This window comes from Solea solea, chromosome 8, assembly GCF_958295425.1.
Source record: "Solea solea chromosome 8, fSolSol10.1, whole genome shotgun sequence".
In the NCBI taxonomy this organism is placed as follows: domain Eukaryota; kingdom Metazoa; phylum Chordata; class Actinopteri; order Pleuronectiformes; family Soleidae; genus Solea; species Solea solea.
In genome coordinates this window covers 9,197,910-9,222,909 of record NC_081141.1, presented here as the reverse complement: position 1 = coordinate 9,222,909, position 25,000 = coordinate 9,197,910, and the positions used below count along the sequence as shown (strand labels likewise).

Sequence of the window (25,000 nt, the reverse complement as noted above, 5' to 3'; positions counted from 1 at the left end):
TGTTTGTGAGTAACTGTCACTAAGGAGGTTTGTGTCTATGTGCAGCTGTGGCAGTGGTCAGACCTTCCTCACTGGAGTTTGGGGAAACACCTACCAGACGAACTGGCAAAACCCTGGACAACAAGACCCCAGTAAAACACACACACACACACGCTGGTTTTGCATTCTTTGTGTGGACCCTCAGACATAATGCATTCCTTAGCCTCTCACAACTAAATGCATAACCCTTACCCTAAACCTCATTCTAACCCTAAAATCAAGTTTTAATCCTCAGAAAAGCCTGTTTTGTTGACCAGCCAAAATGTCCTCACAAGGAGTTTCTGTTGCCTCTAACATCAGCATGCAGAAATAAAACTGATGACATTAACAAACATGTCAATGAAACAACCAGGGCAATATGGCGTGTACATGAAAAGCAACGTTTCCTCGGAATTTCATTTGAGAAGTCGCCATTCAGACCTGTCTGAATGGCAACCTGAGCAATGAAGATTTATTCGCAGGCTGATGCTAACAGAATAAAGATACTTGAGCAGCACTACACAAACAAACACACACTGTATTTATCGAGTCCAGCAGTTAAGGCTCTTTTTGTGTGTGTGTAGGTCACACTATGGCTCAGACAGGACAGATGGACTACTCTAAAGCATGGGAGCAGTACTATAAGAAGCTCGGCAAGTCCACACACAATCGCAGATGTGCAGACACAGCAGGGCGATATACAGATTTTAAAATCTACTTCCTCACATTGATGGAAGTTTGTCAACAACACATTTTTTTCTAGGAGCAATGAAGATTTAGTAATGGCGTCTAATGACTTTTGCCTAGACTGTCTAAAGTAACAGCCGAATTGAAAGACAGCTGCTCCAACAAAAGTATGTTAAGCCGTCCTCTACCGTGCCGTGTTTCTGATTGGTTCGCTTTTTAGGACATCCTGAAGTACGCCAACATGGCGTCTTTGCCAGACGTATCTGCAGAACCAAACCTAATTGCTGGCAGACTCGGCTTGGTTCACCCAGGCTAAGATATATCTGAAGGCTTTTTTTGTGGTGGTTCTCAGCAGTTGGGATGTTCTAGTGTCGGGCTCACTGTTTGTCTCTTTGTTTTGGTGTATTTGTAGGTCAGCAGAGCCAGCCTCAGAGTGTGATGGCAGACTACAGTAAGGCCTGGGAGGACTACTACAAGAAACAGAGTATGACTCTCTGTGTTTGTGTTGTCCCCTCAGCATGAAAACTAACATAAATCATAATAGGAAAAGAAGTTCTTTTATGATCAACATCATGCTTGTCAATTCAACAACACACGTTAGCTACTTTCAGACCTTCCCCGATGTCTGGGTGTGTGCTTCTAAATGTCCAGAGGGCTGTATGTGAGGACATAAAAGAGCCTTCATGTTGTTCTGTGACTGCTGAATATGAAGATCAGAAAATAGACAAAGCAACTATGATATGTCTGAGCTGTGACTCAGCTGTGACGAGGTTTGACCCCACTGTTTTTTCTGTGTAGGTCAGTCGTCTCAGCAGAGTTCAGTGCCAGACTACACTGCAGCATTAGCAGAATACTACAGACAGCAGCCCTACCTGTGGAACCCTGCACAGATACAGGTAACACATAAGGAGCCATCAGGAAGCTGCTTATGTCACTGTGATGTGGCCTGTCCTTAAACATGGTCCCTACATTGGAACACAACTTATTTGTTGTCTCTACTCTTTTGTTGACAATGCCGTTTCCTGTTTCTTCAGGATCACTAGAGGCTCCACCCTCCTGGTGAAGGCCTCGGATGGTCGTCAACGGCAACCAAAATCGGGGTTTCCTAGCAACGCTCCGCCGCTTCCTCCTTCCTTTTGTAGAGAAAAACTAAGGATTAACTGAAAAATCACGGACTCTTCTTTCTGTTTTTTAACCTTACAAATTGATATTTTGTCGGGCAGATTTTTTTGGACTAGCCTCTGGTCTCTCCAGTGTAGACCTGGTTTTTCTTTTTGTTTTTTATCAAACTTGAACTTAAAGATGTATCAGTGTGGCTTTGAACAAAAGAACATCCAGTATAATCTATATTTTGTCTAGTTTTATTTTCCAATAAGAAAACGGTATAAGGCTTAGCAGTCTTGAGTAAGAAAATCTGATATATTATTATTATTTTGTTTATGATGATGTTTTAAAGCATGCGTCAGATTGTGTGTGTTGACTCTCAGTTATTTTTTTTTATTTTGGCATAGAAATATTTTAATAGCGTCGGATGGAAATGTATTTTACAGTCGGAGACAAAACTGTTTTTGTACTAAATTTGTGCTCGCTGGGTCTGTTGTTTGCAATCTAATTTTACCTGTTTAGTCGCCATCTTGGAGGTGCAATGACGCGTTTTTTGTGTTCTATTTGGTTTGATGATAGTTCTTATTCCTGTACTCTATAGTGATTCTTTAGTTTTTATGTTGTAATGATGAATAAATGACAATTTATGTTGCGTTGTCTAAAGCCAGATCTCTCTGTGGTTAAACACTTTGTCCTCAAAAAGGATTTAACCTCCAACCGACACCACGTTTCTCCGCCTCAACTTTCATTACAAAAAGCAGGAAAAATACTATTTTCTTACAGAGTGAAACTTAATTATTGTTGTTGTCACTAAGTTCTGCATTTCTACTTTTGTGATTTGTTGGTAGCAGAAGTATTATGAAGTTCTTGATTCTGTTAGCGACATGTCAGCTGAATGAGCTTGTTAGCTAAATGCACAAGTTAGCTCAACTTGGTAGCAAAAACGGTGCGTTACCTCAACTGTGTTAGCTGGATGAATGTGGTGGTCGTTTGTTTGTGGTTTTTTGCGTTAGTTGTCTTGTGTCTTAACGAAATGTTAGCAGAATAAAAGTGGTTGTTGAAGTGTTTGTTAGATCTGAAAGTTGTCTTGTGATAGGATATAAAATTTGTTAGCTAAACACTGAGTGCTAAAGTTAGCTTCACAGTATTTTCTACTGAACACGTGTTGGACGTTTTTGGTGGCTCAACTGTCTAGTGTGTGGTTTTCCAGACATGTAGCTATTGGCTTACATGTGTTAACACTCACAACATATTGCACAGGCAGTCAATACCAGCAGAGCAACTTACTCTTATTTTCTTTATCGATTGATCTGCTCATCAGAAAATTGTAAAAAGGCTTTTTTACAATTTCCCACTGAGATGTTTTCTTAAATGTTTGTTATTCAGTGATCAACAGTTTGAAGCCAAAGATGCTCATTTCACTATGGTACAACCCAGATAAAGGTCAAACTTCCACCTTAAACTAGAACCAGAAAATTAAAAAAAAAAGTCAAATTAAATTCTCCAAATGAATCAGGTAGGGAGAAAAGGGGTTCAAATGATGGATGATTAAACACCAAAGAACTAATCAGTTGGCTGACTGATCTGATCACAGCTCTACTTGATGCTAGTGAAACGGATGTTGAACACTGTCCATATCTAACTTTGCTTAAGAATGAAATTCCTTCTTGTCCACTTACTTGTAACTTTGTGGATAGCAAAATCTAATCTCTACTAAATTCCATTCCTTGAAAAGTGAAAAGAAGGCACAAACTGTTTTTTTATCCAAATTAAATTTGATCACTTCCAAAAAAATAATATAAAGTAGTAAATTCATTTAGCTGTAATATCCATTGCACATAATAGTGTTTCTTATTCTGTAGACGTGTGAATGTTAGTTGGCTGAACAGAGTGCTTAAATACTTACATTTGTAAAAGTGAAGAGTTTTCTTATTGGCACTTGATGTTGGCTAACAGGTGTGTTGTGTGAACATGTCTAAACTTCTGTGTTTGTTAGCGCTGTGCGGGTTTTTCAGTTGATGTAGATTTATGCTTGGTGGCCTTGCAGGTCATTGTAGACACTTTTATTAGAGTCAACAGCTGTTTTGGTAATTCATTTATCTGTGACCAATTTTAATGTGGCGAAATTCTCTGGTTTCAGCTTTATGTTTGATTGCTTTTCCTTTGTGATAGTAAACTCAGCATGTTTGGATCTTGAAGTATTTGTCAGACAAAAAGGCATTAGAAGAAATCACAGTGGGCTTCAGGAAATTGAGTTGGATGGATTTTATTTCTATTTTTTGCAATTTTTTGACGATGATGACAGATAATCAATTTCAGAAAATAATGGACAGTTGCAACAGTTTTGTTTCATATTTGTATGAATATGTAGGTATTTTTTCTCATTTTAACACAATTTTTTTTATCTGAAATTCACATGTATCTTTGCAGAGGTTTAATTGCAGCCTTAACTGTAAAGTGTGTATGTCCTTTGCGATAATTGAGTTGTGTGTCAGATACATGTCATGTGCATGTGTAAGCTGGATTATGCCTCTGGAAGATGAACTACTTTTTTGTTATTTCATATTTGTAGGAACTGTTTCAAACCCACTTCCAAAAAGAACTTTGAATCTGCCAATAAGCTTGTTTAATGCTTGTTATTGTTGTGTAGATTAGTGTGAATCCGTTTCTTTGTAAACATTCAGAGATGTGGCTTCGTAGGTGTAATTCCAGCCTGGGCTGTATTTGTTCTCTGTCTCGTGTTTTTGCCTGTTGTTGGCTGAATGTTTAATTGTTAGCTGAATGTGTGTCGGACCACAGAGAGGTTGCCTGGTGTTGAGGGAGATCTGGCTCTTGTTTTGTTGACTATTGAATCCATGGTTCTGCTTCTTGTATGTGTGACGATGAAGATGATAATGACGATAATAATAATGACAATAATAATGAGTTCTCCTGTACAGGAGTCTATTTAAATCTGTTAATGGAGTTATGAATATTCAGTTTGTCGTAAGATAATATAGTTTGTGTAAATTTCCACTCTTGCGGGTGCTCTCCAGTACAAAATGTACTCCTGTTAAAAAACATTATGTTGTTTAATTCACATGTGTCTAACGTTTTGCAAAGAGAAGCTGAGTGTTATATTCTCAAGACTGCTAGGCTAACTGTCCCTATCTCTTCTCCCTATTTGTCTTTCTCTGTCTAGATGTTGCCATGTTAAAAAGTTGGACTGCTTTGATGCCTTTCATCACGTCTGTAATCGGACCATGTGATTACAAAAGCCTCACAACCTGAGCATTATTGTCACAGGCGTGTTGAACAGTCCACAACTTGTTAGCGTGGCAGCTTTGAGGCGAAGAGAGCTGTAGTAACGGGGTATAAAATCCCCAAAACTTAACTAAAGAAAACACTGGACTGGATGGTGGCCTGGTGTCTGGACCCGGTTCTAGGTTTAGTCAGCAAAGTCTCACCATGCCTCCTGTTGTCCCAGAATCAGAACTGGACACGACATAACCAATCCACTCCAGCTTAGATCTTCCTAGTCCTGACCCCTCGTCCTGAAGAGGGTGACCAGGAGCTTTTTGGTTTCATGGTTTCATGGTTTCTGTTGTTTTTCTCATGGACACATGTCCTAACTGTAACCTGCAGATTTTTCTATTAGATTCTATTGACAGATATGGTTGTGTATGAACCCGAGCCACAAGACTGTTGATGTCCGAGGAAGAGGAAGGATGATGATGATGATGATTAACATGAGGGCTAATAAACAGGCTCATTCTTTCTGACTGGTTGTGTTATTAGAATCTGTTTCTGTCCCAAAAGTTCTGTTTCACTAAGATTTTAAATGTGTCAGTTGACCCTGGGGGGGGAAAAAAACAAATGTCACATGAAAATTCATCTAGATAACAGAATCTGCATAAGACTTTATAGCATGATCTTACAGCTATAAACCTCCTGGTTTGACCAATCATATTAGAACAAGCTTGTTTTCACATCTTAAATGGTTTGTGTAGAAAGTAAAAGGCTGGACACATGGACTGAAAAAATGCCTTGGCTTTGGGCTTTTTACTAGACTGGCTGTTACTAGAGATAAGCCAAACACTTGCTAGTTGTGGGGTAAAGCATCTGGATATAGATCTGTTGTCTGACCACACAGACAGGGTTGCCCCCAGAGGGTAATTTGTCACCAGATGATGTAGCCAAACAGTTCCAAGATCACATTATACCTAGATCTACTTCAATTAATGTCCAGGCTGAAGATCCAGTTGTGTTCAAGCTTGACTAAAGTTAAGCTGTTTTCTGGATCTAGACTAACATGGTGGTGGGGTATTGTCTGGTCCAGATGCCTTTATGTGACAGCAGGACAGTTTCCATAATATGAGTGGAGTTTGCAGATACAAGATTTCCCTGCTGGTTTCTTGCATTCTCTGACATTTTTTAACACATTTCACTTCACAAAATGTTCACACTTCACTTACGCCTCAAGATAATCCAATACAAATGTAACTATGGACAGACAAGGTGTCACATGTAATCTTCCTGAGGTGCATTGGAAATGCACCATTCTAGATTGCAATTAACACCAGTGTGGAAGTGTATGAAACCTATGTTCTATTGAATGGCCAAGTGTATGAGAAAATGATTCTACTTTTCACCTGATTTATTGTGTCAGTGAATATTTTCCTGTAGTTTATGGTCTCAATCACTAGTTCTTTGTGTGCTTTTCTTTAATAATCATAGTGCACATTTTATAAATGGTCCAATTTACAGTCAGATGGACCATAAAGAAACTTAGGTTGATGAGCACTCATTCAGTCTCGTCCAAATACAGTCATGGTTTAAAAAAAAAACAAAACAAGACTGCTCGACAAAATATTAAACTTTGGCTTCTAAATGCGGGTTCATAAACAAATGCATGACGTCACATGAGACCTGGTGAATCTGAGTATAGTGTGTGGTTATGTTGACTTCTTTCTTTAAGGTCATTTTACATTAACAGAGAAGCAAATAAGCACCACAACAGTGAGAATAACATGGCAAGTAAATGATACCAGCCAGGAAAAAAAACATCACAGGAAGAAATGGATGGAGTTGATGATCAGTGGTTAATAAAAAGGAAAAGAAGAGAAATACCGTGACTGAGCAAACACTCTGGAAAGTGAGATCAGTTCAAGAGCTTTACCACATACCTCGCTGCTGGATTTCTTTTGGACAGTGTGAAGATTTTATACTCATGATTGTTTGCAACCCAGCTTAATTTAATAGTTTTAATATCAGGTCATCAACCACACCTACCAACGGTTCTAAAAAAGTGGACTTGGACTTGATGCAGGTTTGTCAAATATAAAGATGCTAATCAACCACACAAATTTAGTTTGAAATCATCGTTGTGATAACTGGTCTTCAAAGGTCAGCACAGGCATCACACAGGACTTTGGGAACAATTCAATCAGAGGCTAATCCACTGATAATTCCTTGTTGTTGGCACTACATAGACATACAACTCATTTTCTGCAGCTACAAATGAACTCCTTGGCAAAAATGGATTTATTCTACTTGGCACAATCTCATCCACCACTGTCTAGTTTTGAATTACATAAGTCAATCATGAAATTTAGCAGCTTTGCAACAGACTCATGGCGTTGGAGCTCATTGGAGGTTTTCCATCCATGTTATTGTTTTAGTTGACTGAATATAGCTGACTGCAGTATATGAGGTTATCTCAAAATTGTCACTGCTGTGGACTAAATGTAATATAATGTAATCAGCCATTTTTGGGGGCCCCTTCTCATCTTGGGGCCCCAGGCAAGTGGCTGCTTTGCTTTCCCTATTGCAACGCCCCAGAAGGTTAGATAGAGCTAGGTTAAGTGTTGGGGTTTAGGGGTCTGTCCTCACAACTGTAGTAAGACCAGTTTGTGTTCAGATGGACTGAGCTGTCATCACAGCATCACTTCATGTCCTGACATGAAAAGTGGGGTTTTATCATTTATTCATGTTCCCACGGGGAAGACAGATGGTCTGTGATGTCATCTGTCATTAAGACATTAATGTAATCACACATACAGTATACACACACACACACACTCTCTCTCGCACACACACACCTCCTGTCCTCCAGGGATCAATGAAGCAGCTCTGAGAATGGGTGGTATGGATGAGAGGAAGACAAGCTGTCAGACCTGATCCCACTCTCATGTCTGCACATTAATGTAAAGCAACATTCAGCACCTTGTTAGCCTAGCTTAGCATAAAGACCTGATCTCAGCTGATCAACATGTTGTCTCTATGCAAACAAATTGGGCAGTAAAGTATCGAATGGTTTTGTGAGACAGTCAGTGGACAACCATGTGTCACCACTGACTGCACCATGAAGGCTGGGAAACAAAAACTAATGAAATACACACGGTCAGTCACTCTGTGATGTCTTAAGACTGTTATAGCTCACTGTTGACTGAAAACTGATGTAAACTGCTCACTCCCTGCACCAAAGTCCATATACTAAATAAAGGGTTTTACATCACCATACACAAGAATCCACTCCTGCCACGTTAGGAAAAACTATATTTTGTGACCTCAGTATTTGAAATTCTTTTTTTGGATTTACTATTGTAAGTAATTCAAATCAATTTGATTATAAACAGCACCAAATCACAACATGCATTATCTAAAGGCTCTGTACATAGTAAGGCAGAAAAAGAAATCTCTGACAGAACCAGACTCAAAGACGTGCAGCCATCTGCCTCGACCGGTTGGGGTGAAAGGGAAAAGGGGGAAGAGTATCCAGCCTTACCAAATGAGGCAGTAATAGACCAGCAGCTGTTTCCAGTGAGAGCAAGCGTTTGTATCTAAAGAGGCTGTTCCCTGACACCAAGTTGACACCACATTCAATGAATAATTCAATTCAATAATTTGGAATGTAGTGAATCATTACCTGAACTACAAGACTGTTCTGAGGCAAATGTAAATGATTGCTTCATTGGAACATACTGTTCACTGTTTATTCCCTGCAGGGTCACATTCAGGTTGTTATAATTATTGCACAGGGGACAATGAAACCAAAAAGTAAATAAAAAACAGACAAGTTTTACTTTGACAGAATCCAAATATGATGAGAACAAAACAGTCTCACAAAGAGAAAGAAGGACTTTTGTTTTGAAAGAGATGGATGAGGAGGGGAGGATACACTAGATGAGAGAGAAATAATGGATACAGATGATGACTGATGGAGAACAAGAACCGAAGGCTGCACTATTACTGGCAGGGTGTGTGTGTGTGTGTGTGTGTGTGTGTGTGTTGTGGTGTAGATCAGAGTGCTGGTGGTCATAAAGTACAGGAAAGAGCTCTGTAAGTACAGTTGAACTGTGTGTGTGTGTGTGTGTGTGTCAGCCATGATTAAACATTAAAGTAATGGTGATTGGGATCGAGTCCAAATGTTTCCTATGAAGCTCAGGGACCAACAGGGGGCAATAAACTGTCTGTCTGTCTGTCTGTCTGTCTGTCTGAATCAACCACACTTTAAGGCCAAAACTAAGTGTACAGCCCTAACATACATGACTAATGATCTTTATCATGCTGCTCTATCTTATTCTTATTCACTGTGGGTGTAAAAGTATGCATTGAGTCTGTCAGACAAAGCTGTACTACAAGGAAAACCTGCAGTCTCACCTGCTGCCGAGTGAGGCTCCGGACGCACAACTTTCAATTCAATTCAATTCAATTCAATTCAATTCAATTCAATTCAATTCAATGCAATGCAATGCAATGCAATGCAATGCAATGCAATGCAATGCAATGCAATATTATTTGTATAGCTAGTACCTGGTACCAGGTACTTTTTTTAGTACCTGCTCTGGCGAGATACTATGTGTCACGTCGCCAGACTGCTGGTCACTGATTGGTCAGAGTGCCGTCACAGGAAGAGACGTCCAACACAAGCATCGAGCAGAGAACCCCAACAATTCACACAATGAGCAAGCACGAGGCATCAGTGGAGAGAAAAAACTCCCTCTTAACAGGAAGAAATCTCTGACAGAACCAGGCTCAGAGATGTGTGGCCATCTGCCTCGACCGGTTGGGGTGAAAGGAAACATGGGGGACAGAGGAGAGGTGGGGCACAGAAAGGGGGGAGAGAAAGGACAAGAGGGAGATGAGGTAGAGACAGAAGAGGGAGACCAGGAGCAGATATACAACAACTGTATCATTGTCTACTTTCTGATGTGTCCTTGGGCAAGACACTTAATCCCACGTTGCTCCTGATTCTCCACGGACCCATTCAGTGTGTGAATGGTATGAAAGATTTGCTGAGTGGGTGAATAGCAAAACTGTAGTGTCAAGCAGCTTTGAGTGGTCATCAATACTAGAAAGGTGCTAAATAAATACAAACCATTTACCGTTTACAGTTCTGAATGAAAGCAACAGAACACGATCATTACATGACATGATTTGTGAACAGCTCACCTTCCCGACCTCTGCCCCCTTACACTGCACCAACACATTGCTTTGATGCAGTGTGGTGACTGTCATGACCAAATTAGTAGCAAGAGTTGTAAGTGTTACCAAAGCAAAGACAGTGTCATGTCCACACTGTCAAATACAGTCCAAAAAACACTGGCACTGCTGAGAATCTTTATCTAAGAGCTGCATTTGGACATTGTACCACCTTTTGAGCTCAAGCACATAAACATGATCTGTGCTGGAATATTTACAACATGTGATTTGATTGGCTGGTGCCTTCACTGCCACTAGGAAAAGTTGAACATTTCTCTGAAACTGCAGTTCACCACCATCTGATGCCAGCCCATTCAAAAGAAGATTGTTTCATTTGAAACCTCGGACGGAAGCATCTATTTCTATGTTTTTATATCAAAACATTAAAGTTATGCACAGGACATGTTAGAGAATAAACATCTCCAAATATTAGGCCAAGTTTTTTCATAGGAAACAGTGGCTCCTGTCCTAAAGATTCCGATTGTAGTCAGATTGGTTGGATTAGATTGCGGGAATATCTTTGGCGACTGAGATATCTGTGGTGCCAGCTGTAAAGCAGGAGCAATGACGGACAGTTGTGATGAAGAGGGAACTCTTGATTTAACAGTTGCTCTATGTTCTACTTTATTCTAACCTTCAACTGGAAACTGTGGGTAGTGATTGAAAGAATGAAACCAAGTGCATGGTATTAGGGCTAAAGAATGAAGGGTTAGGAAGTTCCACACTTAAACCAAGAAACTGCTTCTTGGTGTTCTCTCCTTTGTCTGTTAAGGTACAGTCATGTTGAAACAGCATTCAGAAGCAACCACGAAGCAACCAATATCAGGGCTGTCTCCACACATAGTAAATCTCTGAGGATGAAGCCTGCTGATCCTGTGAACCACGATCAGGTGCTCAGATTTTCCTTTGATTTTAAGACTTCTTATTTTTCTAACAAGATGAATGGGATCAGTTGGTAGGTTCATTTTCTGACTTTGTTCAGGGTTTCACTATGGGATATTACCTCACTGTGACTAACCAGGGAAACTCCAAGGACACCACTTCTACCACAGCCAACCTGGCCAGACAAATCATTCTCACTTTCTTCCCATGGAGAAACTGCAGGAATCTCCCTTAGTGCAAGGATTTTGTCGCCATATGCAGTTCCTGGATTTTCTGAGTAACTACTTTGTATGAAGTATTTTCCACATATATTTGGAGCACTGTCCCTGTCAGGCCAAGCTGTTCTGCTGGCTATTCTGTATTTGGACACTTAAAAATAGCATATTTACCCTCAGGCTTGGGTACGGTTAACATTAGCTTATTAGCTGCACCGGTTACCAAGAGTGAAGCTATTGTGTTTACCGCTATCTAACTCTACCGTGCTTAGGTTGGTCATTGAGCTCCATGTGCTAGCAGGCTAACGTGCACTGACAAGCCTGGCACGACCAAGTAGTTACACAGTTTTTCCCTTTTCAGGTGCCATGTGTTTGACCACAACTCCTGCCAAAGGGCTGGCTGTGAAGGTCAAAGAAGCTGCATCTCGCCTGTGCCCTACACCATGCATGGGTGCTTACCACACTCAGGTGTCACTGGCTGACCCCCAGTCATGCTTTAGCAGTTTTGGAAATGAGAGACACCACCGTGGCCAAGAATTCCCACATCATGAGCTTGCTGAACTTGATGGATGAAGAGGACCTGGACTGACCTCCACTCTTCCAGGAGTTCCCCAAAATGAAGCTGGGGGAAGATGCTGAGGGCAATGCCACCTCAGACTTATGGAGAATGTGGACGACACCACCACTCTGCTGCATTGGTCTCGTCCATCCAGTGCATCTGATACCATTCCCCCAACAGACAGCAACTTGTATGAGGTCTGTGAAGCCTTGTTTTCATCATGGTACAGTAAAGCCCTCGGTCAGGTGAACAATGACCTTGAATATGACACAATGGACAACAACGGAGGACATCCATCAACTCTTTTTTTCCCTGCTCAGTTTGTGGCTGTTTGTCAAGCTTTGTAGAGTATAGTCGGAGTGACACTTTTCTGGCCCCCAATCAGCTGTTGTGGGTCTAGCTCCACCCTCACATTGCTCTGGTACCCCAAGGGAAGGGTATTGAAAAATGGAATGGTTGGGGCCAGTTATTTTGGTACTATTCAGAAACGCAAAAAATACATACCATACTGAACCGCTCCACTCGGAAATGGAACAGCATCCAAGCTGGAAATACAGTTGCATCAAAAGGGACCCCTATCAGCAGCTAAACACTTATGGCGTGTTTCCAGCGGCTGTACTCAACTCGCCTCGCCACGGTTAAGTAGCTTTTCCACTAGCATTGTACCTGGTACCAGGTACTTTTTTTAGTACCTGCTCTGGCGAGATACTATGTGTCACGTCGCCAGACTGCTGGTCACTGATTGGTCAGAGTGCCGTCACAGGAACAGACGTCCGACACAAGCATCAAGCTGAACAGTGCTGAACTGTAGCTCAGTTAAAAAGATTTAACAATCCTAAAAAGGTGGGTTAATCTCCAATAATTACCAGGGTAATGTCTAAAATCTCAGTATTAAACTAAAGGAGTCTGGTGTATTTAGCAACAGCACTGCTGATCGCGACCAGCATCACAAACCCTGCCGCTGTATTTCAGTGTCTGTGTCAGACGGAGTCTGTGCTCCGGTCATGGAGGAAATACTGAACAAATACAAATAACAAACAACTGCTTTAACTGTCACTAGTCACTCGTTTGTGTGTGTGTCGTGTGTAAAACAAAGTCACCGCAGTTTCCTGCAGCCGTGCAGTGATGACTCCGCCCACGTTGAGTAGGTACTTTTTTTGTTCTGGAGATGCAACCTAAACTGTGCCGTGTCCTGCCGTGCCGAGGCGAGGCGAGCCCATAGTGGAAAAGGGCTATTACTTTCAGTCGTGCCTGCATGCATGAAGACAACTATACTCACCACCTTCACCCAGATTGCCTCTCTGTCTCAGCCTCCGCCACAGTGGCAGGAAAAGGTTCTACAAAAATGAATGGCGCCAGTGCTGGTTTCAAGCTGTCAGAGTTCACTGTGCACTTTAGATCCACGGATGTCAAACAATATATCACAGAAATTGACAGATTGAATATAACTGACCATCACAATGCCCCACCTTGCTTTTCACAAGTATGGAAACAGCTGGAGTGGATGTTATACTAAACCTGCAGAAACCGTAAAAATATTCAACTGTTGACCTCATTCTTCTCTGGAGAACACTTAGACATCAGAATAAGAATAATGTAAAATAAACACAACATTGAAGTTAGTTAGCATTAGATTCTGTGTCTGATACGAAGTGATCACTACATAAGCAGAATCCATTGCCTGTGGGTTCCCATGGCTCCCTCTGACTCAATTCTGCTGCTCATCCCATAAATGCAGGTTTTTCACAAATGTGGCACCATTTAATAAGGAAATAAACAGCCTTTCCAACAGTATAAGCATTGTTATAACAAAGAAATAATTGAAGTTTAATTAAAATATAATTTAAAACTTCTGTTCTGGTTTTATTCACAGTCTGATTTAAAGAAAGAGATAGAAAAACATATATATTTACAATTCAAACCACGCACACAGAACCTGTTTTTATCTAATATTCAGGTTTCTGTTCTTTTTTTTGGAATAAACTAAATAGCAAAATAGTTTTGCTTGAACTTGAATGTGGTTGTTTCGAAGTAACAGCTGCTCATGAACCACTGGTCAGCAACCACACTATACAGCATTGAACAATAGCTCACGATAGCAATAATATAAATCCACACATCCAATCATATCTTTAATAATAAAGATAAAAGAAATGTATCACGTGTTTTAGAATAAACCACCTGTGTCTCCTTAAACCTCTCTCTCACATGTACACTTTAGTTTCTGTAAATGTAAGTGGAAATACTAAACATGTCTGATAAACTAAATCAAAACGCTATTTTTCATTCTTAACTCTTATAATAACTCGATATAAAATAACGTTTATAAAAACGTGAGGTGTTTATGAGGCTGAACATTATGGAGCTGATGAAGAAGAAGATGATGATGAAGAGCGGTGAGAAAGCTGCTGAAAATAAAAACCTTGAATAACAACAATGAGGAGGAGAATACGGAGCGTTTGATTTTGATTCCCGGGCAGCTGATGATTATTAAAGGCCTTTTAAAGGAGGATTATTAGCGTCTGCCCGGCCCGCATGAATACTAATGAGGCCGCGGTGCAGCGCTTAATCGCGTTAGCGGAACAATATTAGTGAGCCATTTGGGCTCATTCCCACCACCACCACCTCCTCCTCCCCCTTCACACTTGTGCTTTCACCTCATCTCCATCCTCGGATCATCCACCGAACTCTTTCTCCTCTTGTCTTTACGCGTGCCAGTCACCTGCCGCTCCCTCCGCCTGACGATTTCCCGTCGTCTTTTCGGGGCCAAAGTGGTTTCTTATTGGCTGCGCAGAGAGGGTATAAAGGCGGAGAGGACACCGAGACACACTCACTGGGGGCTTTTTGTTGTAAAAAGCTCATTAAAGCGTATCCTCCTTCAATAAAAACCTAGCTCTCCATTAATAAACTCCCGCTCGGCCCGCGTGCGTATAGCGGCTGCAGCCAAACTCTCTTCATAAAGAAAGAAAGGAAGAAAGAAAAAAAAACTCCACCTTCATTGAGTCAAATCAATTGAAAAAACATTTGAAAATGTGCCATTATTCCCGGATTTTCTCCCCTTTCTTTCTCTTTTCTGTCTCGGGACAAAAGCGCGCAGCCATGGACCTGTTACGTACGGAGCTCCAGGAAACCCGGCGGCGGGAGAGGAGCTAAGAGCCGCCTGCAGGAACCATCGAGCCGCTCTGAGCTTCTGTAGCCGAGACTGTAGCCGAGACTGGGGGAAAGTAAAGTAAACCTTTACCGAGGAGGAAAAATACACACATATATTTAGATTTCAATATATAGTTGTTGCTTTAAAAAACAAAAAAAGAAATAAAGAAATTCAACCTCTCCACATTTATTTCATAGGGACATTTAATGTATTTATCACATTTGTACAGGTGAAACGTGACATTTGCCAATTAAAAAGAAATAAAACATAGCACCAAATAACTATATATGTAGATATTAATTATTTATTTATTTATTTATTTCCTTCTTTCTTTCTTTCTTTCTTTCTTTATTTCTTTATTTCAGTTTATTTTAACAGGTTCTTGATGAAAAGTTTTACTGTATACGTGAGAATCATATTTCATAGTTATTTCAACTCTCTGTCTGTCTCTCTCTCTCACACTGTCTCTCTCGGTGTGTGTGTGTGTGTGTGTGTGTGCGTGTTGCCTCACGAGTGTCGACAATAAATGTTTAAAAGCTCATAAATACAGATCAGAGTGAAAGAGAGAATAATAATCCTGTAGAGAGACGACAGGAGGGGGTGGAGGTGAGGGGGAGGAGGAGGACGGGCGGTGGCGGTGGCGGTGGTGGAGGTTTTGGGGTGATAGAGGCAACTATTGTCTTGATAATCTGTTCCGTAATCTGTTTTCCTGCTCTGTCACTCACACTGCTGCTGCTGCTGCTGCTGCACCTCCTCCTCCTCTCTCTCCTCTCTCCTCCTCCTCCTCCTCCTTCTCCTCACATTCCAGCGCTGCTCCAATTAAAGTCACCTTTTATTACGAAAGAATAAAAAAATCAGATCAGATCTGTGATGCACAGACTTGAAGTGAACACAGGTGTGTGTGGTGATCCTCGTGACTGCACACATTCACACAAACGTGTTCTGATGCTGCAGGACATAAAACGGTTCCTCCTTTGGAGACCAGGACCAGAAGCAAACCTGAGACCATCACTGCAGGAGGACAAGGTGGTGACTGATTGAGACGTATCTCCACAGGTGTGATGAACAATCTCAGGCTGAAGTACAGCACAGGTTATTGGATCAATGCAGCGATTCTGCCACTGCATGATAACTTCAGTCACTGTATGTAACACCGATAATGTTCCAGTAATGTCACTGCACATTATAGTGCAGTGATGATACTAATGTAGACATGCATCATAGTGATAATACAGGTAATGTGCATATTAACTGACTTTACGTGAGTAAAGTCACTGAAAGTAGTGCAGTGATGAATGTACAGCAGCATTAATAAAGTCACAGCATGGTAACACTGTGATGGTGTCAGCACTGATACACAGCTGCTGTTCACTGCTGCGGTTTTGTTTTTCTGCACAAACTTGGGTGAAGTTTCATATCAGAGAGGCCTGACCTGATAGTCCAGTTTGTCTGACTGCAGGGAAAATCGTTTGCTGAGTCAGACCTGGACAGATACGATATTTCCTGTAAGGAGACCAGGTCCACGTGCACCTGAGACCTGAAACAGATCTCTAACATGTCAGTCAGTGATTATTTAAATCACAGATGTGGGTCTTTGCTCCCCCTCTGTAGGGGGCGGGGTCAGGTCTCCAACTGCTGTTCTCAGGTCGGTTATGTTGTTGTTTTCTCATTAAGTCCTAATTGAGTGTTTCCTTTGAGTCACGAGCTGCAGACCGGCGCCAACAGCACGTAGCTCTCTCTCTCTCTCTCTCTCTCTTCTCCTCCTCCTCCTCCTCACCCCCTCACCCTCTCTTTATAGAAATGTTGGAGGAGGTGATAACAGCTCATTACAGACAGTCTATATAGATCCCCTCCCTCTGTCTCCCCCTCCTCACCCCCTCTCTTATAGAAATGTTGGGAGAGGTGATGACAGCTCATTACAGAAACTCTGTGACCAGCAGCAGGTTTATTTGTCTCACTCCTCTTAACTTGTATCGACACATTTTTATTAACATTTACCTTTTTATTGTCACGTTTAATGTTTCTTCTTAAACAAATAAGAAACATTAACTTGATTAACTTTATTTCTGATAAGAGAAAATAACAGGAAACACTCGTTTTGATTATTTTATCCTCAAGGATTTTTGATTTAAAATTTGAAATCATTTTTCGGAGGACTCTTCTCCTCCGCTCCTCTTACACCGGCCTCCTCCTCAGCCTCCTCCCGCCATGGGCTCCGTGTTGCCCGGCACCTCGCTGGCCCTGAAGCCGGGCTTCAAGCCGCAGCAGCCGCTTTCGCTGGCCGACATCATCACCTCGGACATCCTGCACAGCTTCCTGTACGGTCGCTGGAGGCACGTGCTGGGCGAGCAGCATCAGCACCACCATCAGCAGCAGCAGCCGCACCTGCAGCAGCAGCATCACCTGCAGCACGAGGAACGCACCGCCCCGAGCGCGAGCCCCAAGACCGCGTTCACCGCCGAGGTGCTCGCGCAGTCCTTTTCCGGAGGTGAGTTACAACATCTCATCAGCCAGAAATTACAGTTTATTATTTATTATTTTATATATTTATTTAAAACCGCATTATCACGATCATCATTCTTATTTAACGAGTGCGTTAATTAAAATATTGACTTTTGTAAGCATCAATGTTATCGGCAACAACGGATTAATTTCATAACCCTTAATTTATAAAATCATTTTTTTAATGTCATCTGTTTTCCTTCCGCCATTTTCATAGATGTTTCTGTTAATTGTTGGATTTGATTATTTGTGCAGACTGAACCAAAGTTTACCTGATTTACCTGATTGAAACAAAATTAAAACAGCAAATCCTTTTTCATCTACTCATATTATCAATTTACACACTCGCTGCGTAACCTGTTGTAGAAAACGAATTTAACTTTTTAATGTGTAAAATTTAGTCATAACCTGGTTTCATTTAATTGTCAGATATATCAATAACTGATCAAATAGTTGGAACATTGTTAAATCGGAAAGTTCCACCACCTACGCGCCGCCACCGAGACGCAACAAAACCAATTTAAACTGAATCATCAATATAATTGATATATATAATGTAATCAAACTAATTAATTAATTAATTAATCGATCGTGAGTTTATCTATCAATCAATGATCAATGCTCATGTTTTTCTCAAATTTAAATAATAACTAATTTTTGATGTAAAATTCGATTTGTTTTTTGAGAAAATTCGTTCGAAACAATTTCAGAGAATGCGGCGACAGCTCGAACCCAGGTTCCCCACGCGCCCGTTTAATTTAAAAAACGGATTTCTTTTTCCCGTTGACTTCGCTGCGCAGGAATGTGAACTTGGCTCGCCCTCTCCTCGTGGCATTTATGAGTTTTTGCTTTTCTTCTTCTTTGGTATTTAATTCGGATTATCCCCTGCACCTTTTTATCTCCATTACAATCTCTTTTCTCATTCATGTCAAAGCCCGTTTCACGCTTGGGTCCGGAGCGTGAAAACGGTTGTGACATAAAGGAGAAAAGAGGGTGTTTTTTCCTTTTTCCTTCTTTCTCTTCATTTGTTACTGTTATTTCACTCGGTTTATTATGTTTTTAACTTATTTATTTGTTTATTTTGTTATTCTAGTAATAAGATCCCTCACACCTTTCCTCTAACTGGTCATGAATTTAGATTTCAGTCCATGTGTGTGTTAACTTGCATGTTCTGTTTTCAAAAAAAGTGCTGCAGTTTTTTCACTGTGAATCTGAACAGAATATAATGAGGGCAAAAAAGAAGACAAATCGAATAAACTAAAGCATCATCTCTGTGTTTGTGAGCAGAGGTGCAGAAGTTGTCCAGTCTGGTTTTACCCAGTGAGGTGATCATCGCCCAGAGCTCAGTCCCAGGTAACATATCTTCTTTCTGATTTTATAGAGCATGACAATGATAAATAAAATTTAAAAATAAATCTGCTTGTATTCACTTCAAATCAAGTGCTTTAACTTCAGCTCATAATAGTGCCATGTTATTAATTGTATAAGATGCAACTAAACTATGTTCTATATACACTGAATAATTCAGCAATTCAATAATACAATAATTAAAGAGTAAATGTCATCCAAACTCTGATTTTAAATATTGGACATTTCCTCTGAAACACAGTGTACACCTGTTGCACATAAATGGATAAATGTGAATTATACAATAATTCCACTGATACATTTTAAAGAATAACTGTCCTACATTCCAGCCAACATTATAGGTGCAGATTTAGTGTCAAACATTTCAATAGCGTCTACCTGACATCCGGATATATTACATTATATATATATGTATATATATATATATATATATATATATATATATATATATATATAGTCTTTCTGTATTTTTCATACTTTTTGATACTTGTGTGTAGTTAAATGCACAGATATGTGAGCAGCGAGTGTAATTCTTCCTTCACTAACACTACTGTGTTGTTTTATTTGTTGTATTCTCGATGTACAGGTGAAGGTTTGGGTATTTTCTCTAAAACTTGGATTAAAGCAGGAACAGAGATGGGACCATTTACTGGACGCCTCATCTCACCTGAGCACGTTGACCTGTACAAGAACAACAATCTCATGTGGGAGGTGAATATTATTGCTTTTCTATTTATATACAGGAGACTTCATGTTTTTAATTGTTTTCAGTTTACAAACTAAATGTGCATAATAATACTCTAACTACCCATTACAACTGACTGGCAAACTGACTAATAGCTAGTGAGCATGCTGACAACTTGTAAATAATTTTCTGTTCCACTGACTGCTATAGACCTAATCCTAACCCATAGCCAGATTAAGGGTTATTTTCATGGCAGACTTTTGGCAGGTCACAATAGGGAATGGTATCGTGTACACCGCATTGCATCATGGGCGTGTTGGCCATGTTTGGGGCTAACTGAGTTGTTGTTTACGTTGTTGCTGGTCCATCGTTACTCCATCTTTTATTGTTACCTTACTGTTAATTACATTTTCGCAGCCCTTTGTTTCAATAGTTTACCGTGTTACGTGGTGCAGCAGAAAAAAAAAGAATTTGTCTGCTGCGCACAACGGAGACAGAAGGCCCAATCACTGCTCCACCCTGCACTGGTGATTTCATACAGATCCAAATCCATTTGTAACCTGTATTTTTTGACAGATACAGGTCCCTGGCTTCACGGTCCAGTCAGTGTCTTCTGTAAATTCCCCTTCCCTTATCAGTCCAAGTGACTTCACAGCAACAACACAACTTTTGTTTGTTAACCTCGACACCACTACCCCCCAAACATGAACGACACACCCCACGAGCAAATGACTGTGGAGGTCAAAGAAAAAGAAACAAAGCAATAATTAAGTAAAGCAACTTTAAATGTGGTGTAAAACATTACAAATAACTTGCAGACAATCTGAAGGGATTGTTTATTGCCAGTATTTAGTGTTAGTTATCAAGCAGACAGACATAATGTCATAGGAATTACATCTTTTTTTCCTTGTCCTCAGGTGTTTAATGAGGACGGGACTGTCAGGTATTTCGTCGATGCCAGTCAGGAGGACCAGAGGAGCTGGATGACGTACATTAAATGTGCAAGGAACGAGCAGGAACAGAACCTGGAGGTGGTTCAGATCGGCAGCAGCATCTTCTACAAAGCAGTGGAGGTCAGTTAATGCATCACCTTTTCACCACCAGCCTATTCCATTAGTAACCACAGACCGTGTTGTTGAGAAAGAAGTTCAGATCCTCCAAAGAAATTCCAAGGTCTAATTATGCTAAACTGAAATAACAACCCAAGTTTAGTAAAGTGGAGAAATATAATCAACAAACTGTACCTATTCTTCTTCTTCTTCTTATAATAATAATAATAATATAATCTTATTATAATAATAATAATAACAACAATAATAATAATAATAATAATAAATGTTATTGTTATTATTATTATAATACAAGGCAGCAAAATCAAATCAAGCAAATATGAAATCCAATTCAAAATGTGTTCAGAATATTAAGACAAGCCAGAGACAAAAATAATGAAAATCATTTTCAGGAAAACGATAAATGAAGATAAATGAGTTAAGAATTCAAGTAAATATAAGTAAGTGAATATATATATACTGTATATGTATATATATATATATATATATATATACAGTATATATATATATAATTGAATCAGTGGACTGATTTCCCTCTAATTACAATGAGTACATGAAATCATCAATGGAGGATGAAGAGATTATATGATTTAATGTGATGTCTGTGTTACCCTCTCCTGGCACATGGATGGCCTGTAAAATCCAGCTATATTCAAATAGACATTCAGATTATCAGTTATAGATTGACAGTAAGTTTGTTGTCTTGGTTGAAGGACATTTCCTGAAGCTTGGTGATTATGAGGTCAACAGATGTTTAACCTTTGTCTTTCTCTTTGCCAGACGATCCCTCCGGACCAGGAGCTGCTCGTCTGGTACGGAAACTCCCACAACACCTTCCTGGGAATCCCTGGGATTCCTGGAGGAGATGAAGACCAGACCAAGAAGACCAAGACTGGTAATGATTGTTTATTCTTGTTCTGTAAGCACATGTGAAACATAAACAGAGATAGAGACTGATGTTTCATTGGCTCTTGCCTAACGTTTAGAAAAGACGGTTATTAGAAGATTGAGACAAGACTCCATAGGAATATGTTTCTTGAAGTGTGATTTCATGAGGCACTAACAAACAGTCAGTGCTGACTGCTCTGTGTGCACCTTCTGTGCTGAGAACCACCCTGAGACATGGAGGCACACTGTCACTGAAAACATGGCTGCCACCAGGGACACAAAGTCAAACAGATGTTTAGAATAAGTTTGCTGTTTCATTTCAAGAGAAGTTCTAGAACAGCGAGTAAAACTACCTTGAGGTGAGATTATTTTGTCACAAGGTCAATGTGAACAAAATCAAAGTCCACATGAAGAGTGAAAACAAAGTCCTCATTTAAAAATAAGATCATAGTTTGAATTGACCATGTAACCCTGTGCTCCTCCTCTTGACAGATGAGTTCCAGACCTGTGAAGGCTCCTCTTCTTCCTCGTCCTCGTCTGCATCCTCCTCCCTGGGCCGCATGCGATGTGTTATCTGCCACCGCGGCTTCAACTCCCGCAGCAACCTGCGCTCCCACATGCGCATCCACACGCTTGACAAACCGTTCGTCTGCCGATTCTGTAACCGCCGCTTCAGCCAGTCGTCCACTCTACGGAACCATGTCCGACTGCACACCGGCGAGCGGCCGTACAAGTGTCACGTCTGCCAGTCGGCATACTCGCAGCTGGCCGGCCTGCGGGCACACCAGAAGAGTGCCAGACACCGGCCCTCAGGAGATGCTGCGAACCAGGGGGGAGGTGTGGTAGTGGTGGGAGTTGGAGGAGGAGTGCATTCAGCTCACTCACCTCCTCCTCATCCACCACAGCTGACCACCATGCCTCACCCAGCATCACTGGTTCATCATATACCAGCCATGGTTCTGTGATTGGGGGCAGGAGACAGACAGACATACTGTAACTTTAATTTAAATGTGAGCTTAATGACACAGGAACCTGGTCCCAGACAGATGTACCCACTTTCGCCTTCAGATCTGATTGGCCACCTAGACCTGTCGTCAGTATCAAGACTAAATGACCACAAAATTGAAACAAGTCAACAACTCTTAAAGCTAGGATGGGCTACATGTTTTTGTCAATAGCATGACATGCATGATACAAACAATCTGATCTGAGAGAACTACACTTTTCCACCTCCTATTCCGGCTGTTTCCATCTTCTGTGAAAGAAACTGGAAGAGAGTCTGAAAGAGAGCGAGCGCACTCCTACTGGCTGTTCTGCTAGTACTGTATGTACATGCTCCGTCAGTGGTAAGGCTGCTGGAGATGAGACTCAACAATCAATTGTCTTATAGAGAATATGCCTACCCGAGCTTTAAACCAGAGTCACATCAGTTTACCTTGTTTACTGACAGTGACACAGACACAGTGCTGACCTTTCTGAGAATAATCACACTCCTATCAGTGACCTTTGGTGATTTCAAAATAAATGATATATCTGCTCTATATATATCACGTGTTACAATGCATTCCAGTTGCCTCAGAGGTTGGAACTGGTAATGCTGTCACACTGAGTTAAATTTGAGCTAGTTTCCACAAAACAAAACAAAACAGTCAGATAATGTTAGCGTTATAGCTAGGTTTGCTAACTAGCATCTAATTTAGTCCATTTTAATTAAATTAATTAAGAGTACGACTGAGATTATAAGGTTTACTGATGCATGAATTTGACAGATTATCAATACAAAGCCGTTCATGGTTAAAACACACTTGCATTATATTTAACCAGAAAAGAGATTTTCAAGTGTTCAAATAAGTTTTTCATGAGCAACATTTCCTCCCTGAATTTTGTTCTTATGAAGGTTAAATTATGAAGAAAGTTCCATTTAATTTAATTTGGTCACCGTTGGATGTTATAATTATAATTTACAGAGAAGACGCCAAACAAGCAGGCGACAAATGACAAGTGACATCATTCGAACACTGCATCAGTGATAACAAATAGTGACTGTAGACCTCACACCATGCGGGGAGGTATATTATATGCATGCAGACACAAAACATAGTTACATGCCCTCGTGTGTGCTGGTTAAAGTCTCTTAATATAATGAATGTTTCCATGGAGACGATGCTTCATATAACAGCATGATTAGACAGTGTTGTCCTGTGATTCCAGATGTTCATGTCAGCATACATCATCAGCGTATGTGTGATGGTGATGCGCTTTAGTTTGCATGCTAACGGTCCTCTGTTACAAGTGTAATGGGTGTGTTAAAAAACTAGGAAGCACAATAGTCACAATGCTGAGGCTCCTTCAGTGGAACCTATGGGTTCTTCACATTTCCTTCACGTCTCCTCGATCCTTCACGCACATGTCTTCCTTGTGTGTGGCACAGCCGTATAGCTGTCAAATGGACTGGTCTAAATGTCACATAGAATAACTTATTTAAGAACCAACATATTTAAAAAGAACTTTCATAGATGTAGTGTAGTATAATTATTGGAGTTTTTAATTTTTGGATGGGTGTGTGTGCTAAGTAAATCACAATCTAAAAACCCACATCCCAATCTGGCCAATATTTTCATGTTTGTAATAAAGCAGGTACCTGTTATTTAAGTACAGTAATTATTATTGAACATTTACTCTCACCATATCACATGAGGAGGTGGGATATTTATACATGACACTACTCGATGAAAGAGTTCCTCGTAGAATACACAGTTGTATTTTCGTTCCTCCTGGAGCCTCCTCTTCCCTCCCAAGTTATAAGATTTCTGTATGATTTTTATCTTTATTATTATTATTATTATCATCAATAGATTCAATTGCGTCATATTTATTGTTCCATATCAAAACAAACACTTTTATTTTGAAAATGATTTGAAATATCATCATAAGTCTTTTTTCTCAAAGGGTTGGACCCACTGACCAAAACTACTGACCAAATTAGACACTCAGTGGCCCCCAGATCGTTTGAGTTTGAGACCCCTGATTTAAGGCATTGAAAGATCTGCACTTACAGACAGTTATCTTTATGTTTACACCTCGCAGTGTAGTGCAGTTCAGCTCAGTACGGTACGGTATGGAACAGTAAACCCTGATGTGGTATTTCCAGTACACTGGAGGAGAGAGGAAGCAAGGACACATACAACTGACACACAAAGAGCACCGAGGAGTTAGTGGTGAATTGGTTCCCATGCAAATATGATAACAGGTTCCAAACTACAGCAGCTCGGACAGCACATTCATAAATTACAGTGGCAAATCATCATGGTGTTAAACACCAAATATTCAAAACGTATGTTTTGGAAAGATGGAAAAAAAGAATCATCTTACAAAACGTCAGATGCTTCAGATTGTTATTTGGATGCT

At 40.4% G+C, this 25,000-nt stretch overlaps 2 protein-coding genes across 7 annotated transcripts in view; both read left to right on the top strand.

Moving 5' to 3' along the window:
• LOC131463682 (far upstream element-binding protein 3-like) overlaps positions 1 to 2,461 on the top strand; it is a 29,292-nt gene extending 26,831 nt beyond the window's left edge. For 4 of the 6 annotated variants that reach the window (XM_058635566.1, XM_058635565.1, XM_058635564.1 and 1 more), the window contains exons 15-19: positions 46 to 131; positions 603 to 671; positions 1,118 to 1,189; positions 1,504 to 1,601; positions 1,740 to 2,461. In XM_058635566.1, coding sequence (XP_058491549.1) covers positions 46 to 131; positions 603 to 671; positions 1,118 to 1,189; positions 1,504 to 1,601; positions 1,740 to 1,748 — 334 coding nt within the window. In that variant the 3' untranslated portion in view covers positions 1,749 to 2,461. The remainder of the gene's footprint in view (positions 1 to 45; positions 132 to 602; positions 672 to 1,117; positions 1,190 to 1,503; positions 1,602 to 1,739) is intronic. The other 2 variants (XM_058635568.1, XM_058635567.1) reach the window with 1 other exon arrangement.
• Positions 2,462 to 16,937: 14,476 nt separating this feature from the next.
• On the top strand, positions 16,938 to 23,736 carry prdm12b (PR domain containing 12b). The gene is made up of 6 exons (XM_058636098.1): positions 16,938 to 17,567; positions 18,869 to 18,934; positions 19,536 to 19,660; positions 20,552 to 20,707; positions 21,485 to 21,599; positions 22,085 to 23,736. Exons 1-6 carry the CDS (start codon positions 17,288 to 17,290, stop codon positions 22,555 to 22,557), a joined length of 1,215 nt encoding a protein of 404 aa, XP_058492081.1. The 5' UTR covers positions 16,938 to 17,287; the 3' UTR covers positions 22,558 to 23,736.
• Positions 23,737 to 25,000: the final 1,264 nt, after the last annotated feature.